At 36.3% G+C, this 18,394-nt stretch overlaps 1 protein-coding gene across 4 annotated transcripts in view; it reads right to left on the bottom strand.

Annotated features, from left to right (window-relative positions):
• The window catches only part of LOC135226430 (E3 ubiquitin-protein ligase PPP1R11-like), a 36,196-nt gene that overhangs the window by 6,231 nt on the left and 11,571 nt on the right, over positions 1 to 18,394 (bottom strand). For 2 of the 4 annotated variants that reach the window (XM_064265989.1, XM_064265988.1), the window contains exons 2-4: positions 3,683 to 3,905; positions 3,337 to 3,445; positions 2,391 to 2,525 (exon numbers count right to left, since the gene is read on the bottom strand). In XM_064265989.1, the coding sequence (XP_064122059.1) occupies positions 2,391 to 2,525; positions 3,337 to 3,445; positions 3,683 to 3,769 (331 nt within the window). In that variant the 5' untranslated portion in view covers positions 3,770 to 3,905. Of the gene's footprint in view, positions 1 to 2,390; positions 2,526 to 3,336; positions 3,446 to 3,682; positions 3,906 to 9,989; positions 10,657 to 18,394 lie in introns of those variants that run through there. The other 2 variants (XM_064265987.1, XM_064265986.1) reach the window with 2 other exon arrangements.

Below are 18,394 nucleotides of genomic sequence, written 5' to 3'. Positions count from 1 at the left end.
CTAACCCTAAATGGACGGATACCCTCATATGAGTAACAATAACAGGTTTTTTGAGTGGTGGACGGATTACTTACTGGTGAGTATCAATATTATGCGCCATTGATTTGCTAATGGCAACTTTTAGACTGACTCGCCGATTCTAGGCTCTAATGATTCAGTTGTGTACTTCACTTCAGCGGGACATGTACTGCCCGTCTCACTTTCTCATATGATGTCTTTTTATTTATTTGCTCATAAATGTATACCTGGGGGTTGCGGTTGACTTTAAGTTCTTATTTTTTATGATAGCATGTCAGTTATAATTGTAATTTTGCAAAGAAATATTAGGAAAAACATGCATAATCCAAAAAGATTACTGCATCTTCGATCTCAGTAAGTTTACATAAAAATTTTACAACAAATATAATCAGAATTTTACTGATTTTTAGTTCTAATCTATTAAGATATTGTGTGAGCTGTAATTATAAATCTAAAACATAAAATAAAATTAATTATTAGAAAAACATGTATAACTTGGTAAAATAGATCAAAATGATTTAAAATGGAAGAAGCCTCCTAGCATTTGGGTGGTAGTGTATTGCACCATCGCTTCAACTTCTTTAGTTCCAATTGCACGACTTCCTCCGGGAGGCTGTTCCACAGTCCAACGGTGTGAGGAACAAAGAACCTCTGGAACTGAGAAATTTTACACCGAGAAACATTGACTGCATATTGGTGCTGATGTTCATCAAATCTGGTTGCTCTTGGCAGTTAAAAGGGGGTCAGGGATCAACTGTGAATGGGAAAGATGTCTGTTGAAATACAACTTATGTTAAGATGACGAACAAGAGACCCTCTGTCGAAGGTCCAAGTCACAATGAATTACTTGAAGAATCACAGCGGAACAAAGTCCAGCCCTTACTCAACTTGCAATTGCCATCAAAATTTCAACAGATGCAGAGGATATACAAATATCCCAAGGTTCATTCCCGGACAGCAAAAAAGAAGTGGCAGGGCCACTGAGCCAGAGGAGTCAAATCTTTCCCAAAGAACGCGCTTACGTCCATAGATTCACAAGGCTCTTCAGCATCATTAGGGGAACTGCAGGCAGACCATCTGAACTTCAAGGTGCCAACCTACTGTTCCACTCCAAGTCAATCCTTTATTTGTCAAGTTGATACTAAAATGCATGGTCTCACAAGACTTGCATTAGACAAGATGAAAACACTGCAACCATCCTGCTGTGGAGGATTGAATTTTCTGTATTGCCAAATTCTTCAGTTAGAGAGAGAGAGAGAGAGAGAGAGAGAGAGAGAGAGAGAGAGAGAGAGAGAGAGAGAAAGCGGTGGTTGGTGGAACGGTAGTTTGTGATAGAAACAACTGTGAGTGTAACTAAGGTAGTTGTTTATTTTTTTTTTTTTTGTAGTTTAGTACGATAGTGAGTGTTTCGAGCGAGTGCTTTTTTTGATTCTAGCTGCAGCAGAAGTGAATGTGTCTTCGGCTGCCTGGACTATTTACATTTTTTGGATTATCTCGTCTTGATTTTGACAACTATTGCGTGGAATTGGATTACGGATTGGATTGTTCATGGAGGATTGTACGATTGATGTTGACGACTCGGAATGAACCTTGATTGTGGAAGATTGTGACCAAGGATATAAGATTGATATTGATGACGACGACTATGGCTGGACCTTGGAATTGATAGTGGAATCGTTCTTGGAGAATTGATATTCCTGAAGTTGACGACTGGAACGAATTTGAATTGACGTAGAAGTATCTAGTGTGGAGTGCTGCAGGCACTATTTGCCTTTAAGGCCAACAGAATATATATATCGTATAATCTTAGTCGGGTCGTTTATGTTAGGTTGTGGGTTTATTTTTGTTATTGGTTAAGTGTTAAGTGAGTTAAGAAATATAGTATTAAGGTATTTGAGTAGTTTAAATACCCTTTTATCTAAGAGTCTGGTTACATATAACGTAAGTAGAAAGTTGTGTGGTGAGGAGACTATTGTCTGTAAGGGGAATCAAGGGTGTGGGGGTTGCTTTAGTGCATCCCACCACACTGCGGTCTCACAGCTCCTCCCTGATCCCACCTAGAGTAGTTACCGGACATTTTCACACTCTTGAAGGATGCTCTTATGAAACCAAAATTTTGGACAAAAGGCATTCACCTCTAGATTGTCCCGTGCATGCATAAAACCACTGACCTTCCAGGCTGCTGGGTCTGTGATAGCTGAGCAGTAGCTGACTGTGCAACTGGTTCCCTCCCATGGCAAATATAACACTTGGCTAATACCACAAAACACTAGGCTCTGTCACAAAATTTAAATTAACAAAACTTTTGATTACTATGGATACAGCTGATTATCCTCAAACTAAGACATTTCAGGAATTTGTAAATAACTTACCAATATTATCCTGAGGATCTTTTGATTGCTTATGAATCTTCTTTTTTTCAGTGTGTCCTGAACAATGTTCACACTCATCATCCGTGTCTGAGCTACTTTCATTGTATTCATGGGGTTTAACATACACACAACAGCCTGCAAGAAATAAACTAGTGCTCAAAACACTTCACATCAAATACTAAAAATTAATGCTAATCTTAGAAGATATATGTTCACTCATATTATGTACTTGTCTTTCTAATCTTTGGTATCAATGGTTTTTATTGCTGAAAAACCTACTATAAACAGTACAAGTGAATCTACAATTTTTAGTTTGGTTAACATTACATATTCAAAGGTTATTTTATTGTCTTTCTTTGGCTATCTTATACTACTACCTAATTCTTACTTGTTTACTAGTTTGCCTTATGTCAAGGCTTTATCTACAGAAAATGGTGATGGGAATCAAAAGGAAATTTCTGGAATTTTCAAACAGGCAAAATGTAAGTGATCTTAGTCTTCTTGCCACTGAAGAGGTTTCTTGCTTATGGATCATATTCATATCTAAAATAAGAATTTCAACCAGTAAAATCATGTGCATTCATAACAAATGTACGAAAAACATTAAAAAATAATTTAAATATAAAAAAAAGCCAAAACATACCAGTGAATACTCAAAGTCTTGAAATAAGGAAAACACATTTCTTCAATTTTTTTGACATGAAAAAACAAAAAAATAAGCTGTTTGCAATTAATTTATGGAAAATATAAATCACGTGTCAGGTATATACCTTTCCTATACATAATGTGGAATGGGAAAGTTAATGAGAATATCTCTAGTGAACTTTAACGCAGTACAAATTTACATATATCCTGTAATGTTCGGTATCAAAAGTTTCTATATCCAACAGTTATACCATAACATATAATGCACAAAAGAGCTTATAAATGCATATTATGTACTTACATTTTGATTTCTTTTTGCCCATATTTTCATTATCAATTGTGTCATTAGTCCAGCTAACTTTCTTCCTCCTAGGTTTGTGAAGTCTCAATCTTACTACCCCACTGGAAACCTGAAAATAACAAACCAAGTTAAAAACAAATTTCTTCCTTCTAAATTTCAATCATTTCAATGAAGAGATCTCAAACCTTTCATCACTAAATGTATGACCTTTTACAAATAAAGTACTACAGTAACATTCAAGAAATCTTAATTACGGTAGGCAATTTTCAAAATGTGTCACTTGAAAAGTAAATTAACTCCGATACAGAAATACTCATTACCTATCCTGATCGTTCGATTCAATTACCTGTTCCTCTGCACCGAGATGTGGGGTATCAGGCTCCACTAAAGTAGTGGAAGATCCTGCTGCCTGTGAGGGCATTGATGTGGCCATTTTAAAAATGAGTTTAGGAAGTCACCTTCCACAGAAAATCCTGTAGGCAACCTTATCCTTCACTGATACAGTAGTTAAATTCTCTGCTTAATTGGTGGATAAAGACTTTCCTGTTTTGAAAAGTCTTTTTTAAAACCTGAAAGTAAGGAATTTGCTTTAATTCATACATTATGAATATTCAAACATGAACATCAAAATACATATGTCAAACCTATGCAAAGTCTAGCTATAAAATTTCTTTGTACATGCTTCTGTCATCATACTATTTCACGCTTTTATTACTGAGCTCCATGGCCTAAAGATTTTAATGAAGAGTAAATTCACAGTATATCAGAGAGAGAGAGAGAGAGAGCTCTTAATTTTGATACATAATGATATGATGGTGCACACATACAGTAATCACAAAGGATGTTGAATGCATAGCCATCACACATCACACCTATGTGAAAAGTCTATGCAAATCTTTTGCTAAATACACCTTCCTAGTTACATCACCTCCAAATGCTTACCCAGGTCATTTGCTGCTAAATGTCACACAATCGTGAGTATCTCCCCTAAAGTGATTTAGTTATGCTTCCATAACCAAGTTTGGTGGTTAAAGACACTCTCTGAAATATATATACCGTGTCTACTGATTTCAATTTAAACATAAACTAGTCCCCTTACATAAACCCTATACAGAAGATTAGTCATGGCCTGAACATAACAAAGCATAACATCATAGCTATATGTACACTCAGAAGAGTAAACAGTTTTAAACAAAGAAAAATCCAATAAAATGCTGCTTATTCAGTAACCACAATAGGTTGTTTGCTTTCTAACCTTTGTTGTAAAATTATTTCAGGGAAAAAATCAGGTTAGTTACAGCATAGTGACTGAATTATCATGTCTTTAGCTGCTTAGTTACAGCATAGTGACTGAATTATCATGTCTTTAGCTGCTAAGTTCAAGAAAGCTACTGACAGTGAGAAAATTGTCCTTAGATTACTTACTGTCCCAATTCCAAAAATTTACTCAATGTATCTGACATACAAATAAATTTTTTAGAAACATAAGTAGCACAGTGCTGTATGGAAAATACAGTGATGAAGTGACTTTGACAATATCAATCCTACCTGAATGACATCAACTGCAGAGAAAGAGCCACTAGACCTATTACTGTCCGACAAAGCCAGCATATTGGGAAGTCTTTAGAGGACAGCATACATCTTCTTAAAAGAACTGAATTGACAAGGAAAATGGGACAAAATTTTAATTTTCAAAATTAATACTATATTCGAAAGTAATACTACGTCTACTGACCTATCAGAGACCCACAGGGTTGCTAAAAGACACTTCCCAAAGTCATTGGTTATTGCTAGTACCAATGAGATGCGAGAGGTAGTTATAAGCTTTTCAGAACCTGACTTATTCCTTTACCCTCCATCCTACTAGTGAATTCAGCAGTCCAGTTGGATGGTCAAAGACCTCTAACTCAAAACAAAACCCTCAAGGAAGCAGCTACAGTTAATCTTGGAGGTATAAAATGTCTTCCAGATTTAAAGGCTTTAGAAAATCAGTTCATCACTTTCTTGAACATCAAATGAATCCTAATTACAATGAGGGACAACTGCACTAACATCATCACTCATCACTTGGATGTCCTCAAGGTCACCTTTGAGCATGCCACGCAGCCTGGCCTGAGTCCTAAAACAGATGAGACAAGGATTATGAACTGCATTTGTCCAACTTCAAGCAGTGAAAGTCACTTGAACGACTACCAGAAGAGTAGCTAAGTTCCACAGTAAATGGACTACAAAAAGTGTGTCAAAATAGCAGAGTTGCTTCCAATAACTACAAGAGTAAAGATCATTAAAATTGCAAGGAAAACTGCCAAAAAACTTTAAAGTCATGCTAAGATCATCAACATAAATGCAACACAAAATTACCAGTACCCAGGCCTGATAAGATACATCCCTGAAAATGGTAGGAGAGTTGTTTTTCCAAGTTTCCCTAATCAAGGTTAAGTTAAGCTAATGAAGCTTGACAGAAAAATAAATTTGATTCAACAATAAAATTGTATTTCAGGCTAGCCTATATGCACACTCATTTTTAAACAAATGTAGGCTAGCCCTAAGCGTACCTGACTGGTTGAGGAGGATTAACTACCTGGATCCTGCCAAAGGACCCTGCAAACCTCAAATAAAATGGTAAATGAATTGATACATGCTAACCTAACCTAACATAAGGTGCTGCACCCTCCAGACAGGAGGAAGCTGCTGCTCCCCTAACTACACCCTCTTAACCTACATCAAAGTTACTGTTTACCTCAATGTCTTTAAGATAACCTTGCTTGCTTTGAAAGTCGAATAATTAAATGTGGTTTTTTTATTATAACAAGGAGTCAGTGGGGGCTTAATCATCAATATTACGTCTAGGAAGCTGTTTTTACAAATTGTGCTTGATGGTAGTTGAGGTTACACTATGCGTACTCATCAGTTTTTCACAAATTTTACACATTTTCCAACAACAAGGCTGAGGGTGTCTGCATCTAATGACCTCCATCAGGTTACCAGTGCTTTTGGAACAAGTAACTACTATATTACTGAATGGCATCTAAGGAAAAGTGGGTGGAGTCTGAAAGTATCCAGAATCTTCACCATCTTTACCATGAAGTTTGAAATGGCTACAAACACTGCCTAATTACTGTAGTATGATTAAGAAAAAAAATTACACAAGCACTATAGACCTCATGCAATTGCTATTTGCGCCTAAAAGTTTGATGACTGTCCTAGAGTTCACAAGTCATTAAAAACCAGAACTTTAGACAACAATGCATTCCTGTATTAACTTGCATTACTATCTTGATCTTTAAAGCATTGTCCCTCATGTTTCATGAGAAAAAAGCCCTGAAATCATTATGTATATACTGTACAAAGGTTCATGTCTATTGCAACAGAATACTATAATTTAATGTTTTATTGTATACAGAAGACATTTATTTATGAAAAACCTACAAAAATTCTCAATAACAAATTTAGAAAATTAGTATTTTAAAATTGTTTAAAACTTTGTTTACAATCATACTGTTTAACACAACTCATGATATCACCACATGTTGCATACCTAATAAGTGCAGTTTTGTATGATTTCTTTGAATCTGTTTCTTCATGAACGACATAATATTGCCAGTTCTTTCATAATTTATCAGTCCTAATGCATAGTAACATGAAGACAACCAACCCAGTTTCAATCGGCAGTCATTCTTTAATCACATCCAAACAGTTGCTCACGTAGCCTATTCAGTCTCAGGAAGCGAGTTATTTCCTAGCTTTCTGCAACACTTATCATTCTAAAACTGATAAATTACACTTTTTTAGACAGCATTTGTCATGATTCTGATGAATTTGATATTCAGTTCCACTGAAAATTCTTGGTTAACCAATCTAAATATTCACATTGAAATCATTCGACCATCAATGTGATTCAATGTAGTCGGCAAGAAAATCAGCTATTATTTTACGTAAAAATATTATTGCATTTTGGACTTGTGTTTTCAACCTTTACGACATTTGTTTAGTGTGAAAATGAATACTTAGCCTATAGAGACATTGAACAGCAACCTTTAAATCCTATATCTTTGGGGACCAAATAGCAAAGGCAGGGTTTTTGGGTAAGGAAAAACACAAATCAAGTAAAATACAAGAACTTTAATCCCACTGATACTTCTTATTCAAATTACCATACCTAAATTCACAGAATGTTTCCAAACTACTATCATGCAATGAGGTACGGACATGGTACTCTAGGTTAGATTTAGTTAGATTAGGGTAAAATATCACAGCAGGCCAAGCAGGCCACCTACAATCAACACTAGCCACCCTCCGAAAAAGTACATTATAACGCGTCCTGACACCGGAGATGGGCATCAGTCGCGACTTCTTGTTGGTGAAAAACGGAGCTAAAGACCTCTACTCTCCTTTCGAAGTAAGTATTTTCTCCAAAGTTAGAAATTAAGGCCAAATTTTAAGATTTAAACAGAGGGTACTGAAAAGGGTGGCTACGGCAGTGGAAATCTCACCAAAACGCTTTAGAAATTTTTACTTACAACTAAAAATGTTTCGAAGATTGACGCTATCTTGATGTTTACGGAGTCGCTTGTGTCAACAAACTTCCCATTTCATGTGCTAAATCTGCACACCACTTGTACCCATAGACGCTGGGGCACTTTCATCACAACAATCGTAAACCCACCTCTTACCAGCACTTATTCGTACTTATTCAAGGGGACTACAGCATTCTTTGCGGCGTTTTGCGCTCTTCAATTGTTTATCAGTGTTGTCAATTGGTATGTGTTTACCCTCCAAACTAGGTATAAGACTTACACAAAACCGGGGAAATAAGTGAAATTAGCGTATCTATTTGTAGTATATATACATATTAGAGCAATTTTATCATTACTGCATTACTATGACAACTAGAATTCATCGAAACAGTTTGTAAATGCATCGGCGTATGTGTGACGCTCCACTAGATTGGCAACGATGAGCCATTTTTCCTCACGTCGTCTGCTCGTACGTATACATCCGAAACATTTGTAATTTTTGGGGGTTAATTTGGTTGCAAAAAAGGGATAATGGACATGAATTAAATAAACATTTTGAAGTAGAGTTAAACTAAATATTGAGTAAAGTAAACAATTAAGGGAATAAAGCTTTGCATCTCATAATCAGTGTTGTCGTCTGCTGCTCGTAACTTTGTTTACGGAGTGAGTGCTTAGGAAACACGAACAGCAATGTGGTTCGAGTGCACTGTGGAGTGAATTAAGACCAAAATGTGTATAATTACAATCAAATAAGCACTGTGGAGTTTCAGTTGTGATGGCAGTAAGGATAAAAACCACCGATTACAAGGTAAGAATGAATTCAGTTCCAACCATAACCCCGGGAATAACAAGTTTCATACTTTCACTAATATAGGCAACAAAATGTTGTTTTATTGTGCTGATTACAACTGCAATCTTGAGTAAGATCAATAAACATACGCTAACATTGTTCAAATGAGTGCTGGGAAGGCTGGGGAAAGATGGTGGCCGTCACTGATGAGAACCGTCCATGCAAAACGTAGCCGCCATATTGGATTTCAAAACTGCCTTGAAAACATATTTTACGAAGAGCTCATATGTTTATTTTAGTTCGTATGGGGCTTTCATATATCACAATATGTTGACGAAACTTCAGTCTTTTAAATGGTATGCTTAGAGTTGCAATTGTATTCATGTTTCACCAATTAAATATCGAGTGAATAAGACCCGTTCACCGTGATGAGGGTTGGCCTGTCGTGATATTCTACCCTAGCTAGTTGTGGCTGATTAGGTCATTTAATAATGACATCATCATCAAAAATATTCACAGCACACATCAGAACACTGGACAATGATACTTTCAAGTTTGAAATGGTTTAATTTCAAATTTTACCAAAATACATATTATACCGGGGGTAAAATACCAAATGGCCGGCCTCTACCATAGCACGACCATTTTCACGAAAATCAGAAATTTATGGCCTTAATTTGTGACTTGGGAGAAAAAACTTATTTGATAAAAAAGTAGAGGTCTTGAGGTGTTGCTTCGACAGACGCTGCCTCTTGACTACCTACCTAATGTCTATCCTGGCTCACAGGATAGACATTTTTGGGAAGGCGGTCACGCTACAGTAGGGGCCAATACCCTGCAATTTTTATAAACACTTCACTTTCCTAGACTTGGCCCAGTTGGCTGTGTATAAGGTTAGGTCCATATGAAAATGGCATAGGCTAAGCTAGGCTTAAACCTTGAATACAGATACAGTAGGGACTAGTATATTAATTCAAGCTAAGGTATGCTATGTTAATCCAGTCTAACCTCATCAGGCCAGATTGCTTCCTTGCAGATGTCAGGCTATCGTAAGCTAAAGTTTTCTAACATTGCCTACACAGTAGGTAGGTAGTACCTAGTAGTAGTAGGTATAAGGTTGGTACCATTTATCAAACCCACTCACACAATTAATTTAGACATCACGGCCAAATTTACCACAACAGGAACTAATTTCAATGTCCTTACAACGTGACCACCGGGCCACCATCCTGATAGCAATTTTAGGATACGCTATCATTGGCCTGGCCTACCTAACCTCACTCGGCAGAATTAGCTAAATCACTTTTCCGGTCCATAAAGAAATAAATAACGGCCACATCACAAACCTTACCCGAGTCGCAGGTCACAGGATGTATAAGTCCAGCTTACTGCGGTCAAATTACACTCGGGGAACATTCACTTCAAAGTGGGAAAACGTGGAAAAAGTGCAAGTTGCAATGGAGTCGTTGGGTGCGATTTAACTCTCACTTCTACACTGGGGCTTTCAAATGTAAACAAAAATCAGCTGATTATACGATGCTCGTTTTCTTTAATCGATCCGCACCGATTGAGTCTCTCCTGAACACTGATGATGTCACCGATGTCACCGCTGATGTTATCTGACCTTGTGTCAGTAATTTGCGAGTAGCCAAGGCATCATTTCGAAATGCGGCGCACGCTACAGTACTCGTTTAATATACCTGACACGCCTGGTGTTATCAATTTAAACATGGCAACACCACCAGCATGGGAAATATCCCGAGAAGTAAGCGCATAGGTACAACAATTCTTCACAACAATGATGCCGATAGTCGAGAACGTAATGCAAGTCGAAAGTCTTATAACCTGATCACTGCGTTGACTTTCACTTCAACTTTTTTTTCGTCGTGGCTGGTGTTTTAGGAGCTGCCACCGCTGGAGTCCTCGCATGCCAAATGCTTGCCTCCATGGAGAATTCAGCGAACTGCTCCCCCACGCAATTTCAAATCTCTCTCCCGCAGTGAAACTTGCAGCAGTCCTTGGGATTTGTGTGAGTGGCAATGGGTTATAGCGAGGCCCTCACTTCGTCACTCCATTCAAACCGGTCCTCTTTTTTTTTTCTGCTATATCCTGTGATTTCACTTAATAACGTTTTTTTATTATTCAATATAAGAACAGTTTCCTGATCATGAACAGGAATAGAAACCCGGTTACTTGTATGAAAGAAATAGAAGCAGTTTTGAATGACTGCGTCGTATCCACCGCAGGAGGAAAATGACCAGAGATTACGAGCGACTGAATGGGAAGCTTTCATTTGCATCTGGTGGTCCATTCAATTCAGTCCTGTGAAATCTATGGTCATTTTTCATGTTGGGGGATTTCGTCATACACTGGTTTCTCTCGGCACTTAAAAGCAGGCCCGTCCTAATCCTATCATGGCCTGTCCAAAATAGTTACAACTTACGATCTCGAAAGAAGAAGAAAAAAAAGGTTATTGAATGAAATTATAGGTTCTAACACTCCGGCAGAAAAAAAAGTTGCGGACCCGCCTACATGACCAAGTAAGGACCACCAGGAGAGCTTCCAAGAATAGCTAAACGTAGAGGTGATTTTTTTTTTTTTTTAGCTTGTAAATCATGTCATTTTAAAGGGCTCTTGTTGGTCTTGTGTTGTAACAGCCGAAATACTACACTCTCTTGGTCCTCTCCTGGAAAGCAGCAGCTTATCACAAAGGTATTCTGCCTTGCAATCTCTTAAATTGTACCTGGCAGATTTTAATCATTAAAAAGATATTTCTTTTTGTTTGTGAATTTTTATCTATTTAATCAACTTTGTTTTTGCTTGTCTTCATGGTTTACCACGACTCCAACAACGGACGAATGTACTCAGGTAAATTATAAAAGTAATTTTAGTAATTACAACGTACTGAGGTTCAGTCAAGTACAATACGTTGCTCTGCATTTTTAGTCCTGAGATTTTGTGGCTGATAAGCCAGAAGTTTAGCGCTGGTATATGATGAATGTTAAACACCTGAAAATGGTATAGTACATGGATACACATTGCGTTTTACATTAGAACACATAACTTAAATTCATGTTGATATTGTTTTAGTTACACTGAAGATTTCGAGATCCTTGAATTTACAAGAACAAACTGAGGTACAAAAGTCATTAGGTTGAATTGAATTGAACTGAAGTTGAATTGAATATGGAATTTAGGCCAAAGGCCAAGCACTGGAACCTATGGGGCCATTCACCGCTGAAATGGAAACTGACAGTAAAAGGGTTGATAGGTATAACAGGGGGAAAACCTCAAAGCAGTTGCACTATGAAGCAATTGTTAGGCGAGGGTGGAAAGTAAGATGGAAGAAAGAGAATATGAAAGGAGGTACAGTAAGAGGAACGAAAGGGGTTGCAGCTATAGTAGTACCAATCTAAGGTGAGGGTTTGGGCGTGTCTGAAAGCGAAAACACGCGTTGCCATATCTTCAAGTTCTTTGTAGAGGCGGCCAAAGTCAAAGCTCTGTATTTCTTACTAATCACCCAAGGGAAACATTACCCTTAGGTCTTAACCTCTGTCCTGTACAGATTATCCTCCTTTCAGAGTCTGGTGAAAGGGGAATGCCCACTCTAATTGTCTTAGAAGGGTTCGCTGGTATAAGTTTATTTTTCCTTTATTCAGATAGTGTGTATTGGCATTAAAACTTCAGATATGAAACAGTTCTTTTTATTCTTCAGTTAACTTATTTATTAACAACCTACATGAGAGGAAACTAAAGGGAAATCATGGATATGATAAATTTCATACATTAATCATTTCTTTATTTTAGAAACATTCAAGTAATAAATACAGTATATCTAATAAATAAGAAAGATAATGATACACTTTATTTAACCTCGTGATGCATGCATTGACAATGGTTTTCAAAGAGAACAGTACAGAACAGCGTAAAAAGACGAGAGAGAGAGGGATGCTTTAAGAGGACTTCTCATCAGAAGATTCCTCATCAGAAGATCAAGACTTACAATAAATGAATCAATATATTTATCAATCAAGATATCTTTTGCTGCATCTTCCACTTGCAATTGCTCGGCATGTCTTACGGCCTTTCCCAATTTTCAGGTGTCACAGTATCCAGAGCTTCTTTAGGAAGTTCCGATAGGTTTGCCATCTTAAAAATCGTTTCGTTTCGCTATGAAACTTTTCACTTGGCCCCAAATTTCTCAATTTATAGAAAAGTTCAGATAACAAACATCTTTTTAGCATTTAATCACACACAAACACACACGTGTTTGAGCGCCAACTACATTTACATCCGCTAATCCTTACCTTCACCATAAAGGACCCCAGCTTATAAGATTTGACCATTCTTAAGAGATTAACGAAGGGTAAATTGTTCTTGACTGATAGATACAGATTTCGATACTTGACCTGAGAATCGAGATTGTAGATGTGGCAACATGTCTGCCACGTTTCTCAAATATGATATTGAAAAACTTAAGAATGTTGATCATTAACAACTGTATACGTAAAAACCATGTTTAGCAAATATTTCATAGTAATCCCCTTCAGGTTTGGCATATAACAACGACCTATATTCCATAAAATTTTCCTTAGAATGGATGTTTGGCACCGCACGTAAATGACTTTCGACCCAACAAAACCCTCACCATAGATTGGTACTACTATAGGGGCCGAAGGCACGCTGCAAAGAACCTTAAGTAATGCCTACAGTGCACCGCATGAGGTGCACTGACGGCACCACCTCCCTACGGGGAGAAAGTCATCAGAAGTTTAAAAGAGAACGGAATATCTAGGAGGGGCAAAACTAGAATGTTTGAATGGGGGTTAGTCGAGCTGACTCTACCATAAGGAAGTCAGGTATGACTGATAAAATGTGAATGAAAGAAGAGAAAAATAGGAAAATGCTGGTGAGAATGGCTTTCATGGGGGACAAAATGTAATGGAAGGGAAAAAGGCTAAAAGGTCAATGAAACGTCAAACCTGAATAACAAGAAAATTATGGAGGACATATTGGTTAAAATGGCGGACAAATCGGAAATCCTTAGAACGATGGGAAGTGGGAGAACCAGACAAAGCTGGGTTGATTTGCTGTCAGACATTTCGGAACAAATGGCCTCTAAGATCCAGGAAACGAGAGCGCATGTGCAAGTCAGAAGTATAAATTGAGGTTGTAATTGATGGATTGAATAGGTGGATGTTGAAGGTTTCTACCCCCCACATTGGTTTCATTCATTCATGAAGTTCTTTGCGGGATGAATGGGATAGTGACTGTAATCTTCGTTTGCTGAAATATCCTTCTGGGAGAGATAGCAAATCTCTCTCTCTCTCTCTCTCTCTCGTCTCTCTCTCTTCCTCTCTCTATATATATATAGATATAGATATATATAATATATAGTAATATATATATATATAAATATATATATATATATATATATATATATATATAATATATATAAACAGGGCCTTGTTTAAAATAGGATGGTATCTGATGGAGATTTTATTCTTAAAGTTTATACCAGCTCTCAGGGACTAACTTTCCCCATCATCCAGAAACCAGACGATGGGGACAATATGCCTTTGAAAGCTTGTACCTTTCGTGAATAAAATATTCGTAGAATCTCCTGCTTCAACAATGTCATGTTATGATGTATATATATATATATAGATATATATATATATATATATATAATATACACATATATATATGCACCTTTTCCCACTTATGAAGGGGTGGCCTCAGGAGGCCAGAACCTTCCTGTTTTCACCAAGTCTTCAGAAATGAGTTTCCTAGTTCGCAGGTCCTTCCCTTGACCCTAATTGAAGTTCCTAAACTTCTAAAGCAAGGTCACCAGGGTCAACTGATTGCCTGCAGGTTGGGATCAAACCACAGACCCCGCAAATACGAGACCAGGTCACCACTATAAGCTATCGTTAGAGTTTAAATGCAAGAGTAGCAATATAAGTAACCGTAGCGACTGAAGGAAATTCCCCAGCCGTTTGAGAGTGTGAGGAAGGCCTTTGAAAGGTTCAAGGCTGGCGTCCTTGACGCACCAGACAGCCTACTGTATTGATACAGATGTACAAGGAAAAGAAACTTGAATTGGCGGTAGCTTGGTGACGTAATGTGAGACTAGTGAAGGTTCGGATGTCTGGCGCGGAATCTAGAGGCTGGAAGAAGGGAGAGTTAAAATTAGTATACTTACATACCTACATACACACACACACACACACACACACACACACACACACACACACACACACATATATATATATATATATATATATATATATATATATATATATAGTGTGACTGTTAATATATAGTTATCTCTTCTAATATGTTTATAAAACATATTTAAGCCAGAGAGGAAAGATTCGACGAAGTCCATACATGAAAATTGGTATTTATTCATTGGTTTCATCTCTATATCATTATATTTCATCTCCCTTCTGTTTCACAAAGCTTATTTAACATTCAAAAATGAGGAGTCGTCTCTAAATTCTCGTATTTTTTCGCTATCCACGTTTTACGAGGCATCAGAGCGCGAAGTTAAGAAGCCAGATCTCCTACTAAAATAAAGAAGATAAAGAAAGCGCAGAAATCACAAACAAAATTGTATCAGTTTTATCCGACAGCACAAAATATTGACAAAACTGACACGGAATAAGGCCATATAACCGGTCATTGATTACGAAGAAAGTAAGAGTGGGAAAAAAATAAACCTTGGCATTTGACAATGGTATAACCTTGACCCCGATGCGTTAAAACACCGTTGTGTTCAGTCGTACCTCTGGCATGCTGTCTCAAGCAGATTTTGTAAATCTAGTTCGTTATTCGTAAGAATTCTTAGAGGCTTCGTGATGAAATTTTCCTCTTCGTAATTGATCAGTCTAAATTATAGCTCTCTCTCTCTCTCTCTCTCTCTCTCTCTCTCTCTCAATATCAGCAAGTCATCTCCCCTTATGATAAATGATGCGCCACTTACGACCTCTTGCTTGGAATTCTCTCTCTCTCTCTCTCTCTCTCTCTCTCTCTCTCTCTCTCTCTCTCTCTCTCTCCCCGACATTTTTTGCCACATTGCATACTTCAATTTTCTCTTCTACTTTTTACACTTGTACCTTAAAAAGATAATATGCCTTCTATCCGTTTTATAGAGTTCATTGCTACCCTTTTATTTGTTCGGTTACCTGTCTATCCAAGAATGCCACAATGAAATTGGGAAGGGAATTTGACTGGAAGTTTCAAAAGCTGACTTTTCCAACTTTTTTTTTTTTTTTTTGGCTGAACACCTGATTTCTGGCAGCTGGATGACTTTTTGTAGGATAATTCATGCACGGAAGGCAATTATTTTTTTTCTAATTTTTACTTTCTAATCTTTGTGTCAATAATAATAACAATCATAATATAATAAAGAATATTATTATTATTATTAATTATTATTATTATTATTATTATTATCAAAATTCATAATAAAAAACTAATAATATTATTATTATTATTATTATTATCATTATTATTATTATCATTAATAATTATTATTATTATTATCATTATTATTATTATTATTATTATTATTATTATTATTGTAGTAGTAGTAGTAGTAGTGTAGTGGTAGTAGTGGTAGTAGTATAGTAGTAGTAGTAGTAGTAGTAGTAGTAGTAGTATCATTATTATTACTGAATATGATAAAGTTGACAATAATAATTATTAATATATCATTAGTAGTAATAATAGTAGTAGAATTCTTAGCATTAATATTTCATCTTTACAGATTATTATTATTATTATTATTATTATTATTATTATTATTACTTATTATTATTATTATTATTATTATTATTATTATTATTATCCAACATAAGAATGAATAATATTACAAATGTTCTCCATTCATCCATTCATTTTAACATAACAAAACCCCCTGTAATAAAAGAACCATGAAAAAACGATAAAAAGAGAAGAAAAAAAGAAAAAACATAAAACATAATTATTATCCATAAAAAAAATTACCACAGCCAACGAACAAGTCTTGTTGACTATGCAACTTCCCTAAGGCCATGCAACTTGCAAAGGCAAGAGAGTGTTAGAAGTGACGTAAGAAAAAATAAAATAAAAAAAAAAGTAAAAAATAATAAAAAAAACAAGTAAAGATTGGTTATTTGCGTTTCTTTTAACACGAAATCGTCATTGAAGTAGAATAAGCCTTGACGCTCGAATTTGACTCAGAGCAGATTAATATCAAGTTTGTGGATGATTAATTTAGTTTTTATTTTTTAATTTTTTTACTTTTCTTGGCGAAGATTGGGATATGATAACAATAATGATATTGACAAAAAGTTGATAGAAATAATAAGCGTTTAACGATACACGCATATACATATATATACCGTAGGTATGTTATTTAAATTATATATGTACATACATACATTATATATATATAAAATTGTCATTGTCAAAGTTTGAAGCCGTAAACCAGCCAGCAATATTAAACAAAACAAAAAAAAGAATAAAAATCTTCTCAAAACATGAATTGTGTACCATAATGTATTTACCATTCTGTAATAAGAAATATGTCGCGTGGACTGATATTTTGACAACGAATCCCATAAGTCTCAATCTTAATTAGACTTCAGATATAGTAACACAGTTTATAAGACTTTTAGTATTTGTTGATTAGTGGAAGGTTGTGCATTCCAGTCACTAGATTATTATTATTATTATTATTATTATATTATTATTATTATTATTAGCAAATATATGTACACAGAAATTATGTATGAATCTACGGACGTAACCAGCCCCATTTCACGGGCAGAACCAGCTCTGTTTTAGGGAATCCCTTCTCACCCCCACCCCCTTCGGAGCGGGACGGGGACGTAGGATGAAACCCCATTATAAACCATCCTAGGGGTCCTCACTATAACCCTGCCAAGTTTCCTGCCCATCGGACCAGCCGTTTGGCCGTGATTGAATGACAGACGGACGGACAGACATTACGCCCATTATAGTCAGATTACTCAGATGGACCGTATTTATTTATACGGAACAAGCCCACAGGAGCCACTGATCTGAAGTTCTAGTTTCATTAGACGGAAGAGAAGATTACAGGAAATACAGAAAGAAAAGATAAGTTATTATACGAGAAAAAATGAATGAACAATTTAATGGATAAATAGATACAAATGTAAGCTTCCGTTTGTATGGTGTTTTTACGTTGCATGGAACCAGTGGTTATTCTTTACGTGACTTCTGAACCACGTAGAGAGTGAACTTCTATCACCAGAAATACACATATCTGACCCCTCAGTGGAATGCCCGAGAATCGAAATCGCGGCCACCGAGGTGGCAGGCCAAGACCATATCAAAATACCTTATTAAAATACCAGAAGAACTGTAGTGATGAATAAAGGACCATGGCAATGAGACGTTCGACTTTTGATAAAAACAAATTAGATAATTCCGAGTTATTCAGATCTTATTGTCAATTCGAGAAAGCTGCAGATACCCCGATGGGGTACCTCTCATACCCAGTTTCATGATGAGGTCTAATGGCAGCAGAATCCATTGACGTTCGGGAAGGACTTCTTCCCGTATCCTGCAGGGACTTTTTGGACAGTCCTCAGCATCCTAATGACGATCAAAACCTTGGGAGACCCTAATATTTTTTTATTTGTTTTTTTTAAGTGTGATTATTTCGAGGATAATGTCAATATTCTAATTATATATATATACTATATATATATATATA

This window comes from Macrobrachium nipponense, chromosome 14 (assembly GCF_015104395.2).
Source record: "Macrobrachium nipponense isolate FS-2020 chromosome 14, ASM1510439v2, whole genome shotgun sequence".
NCBI classification, from domain to species: Eukaryota; Metazoa; Arthropoda; class Malacostraca; order Decapoda; family Palaemonidae; genus Macrobrachium; species Macrobrachium nipponense.
This window is presented reverse-complemented; position numbering and strand designations above follow the sequence as displayed.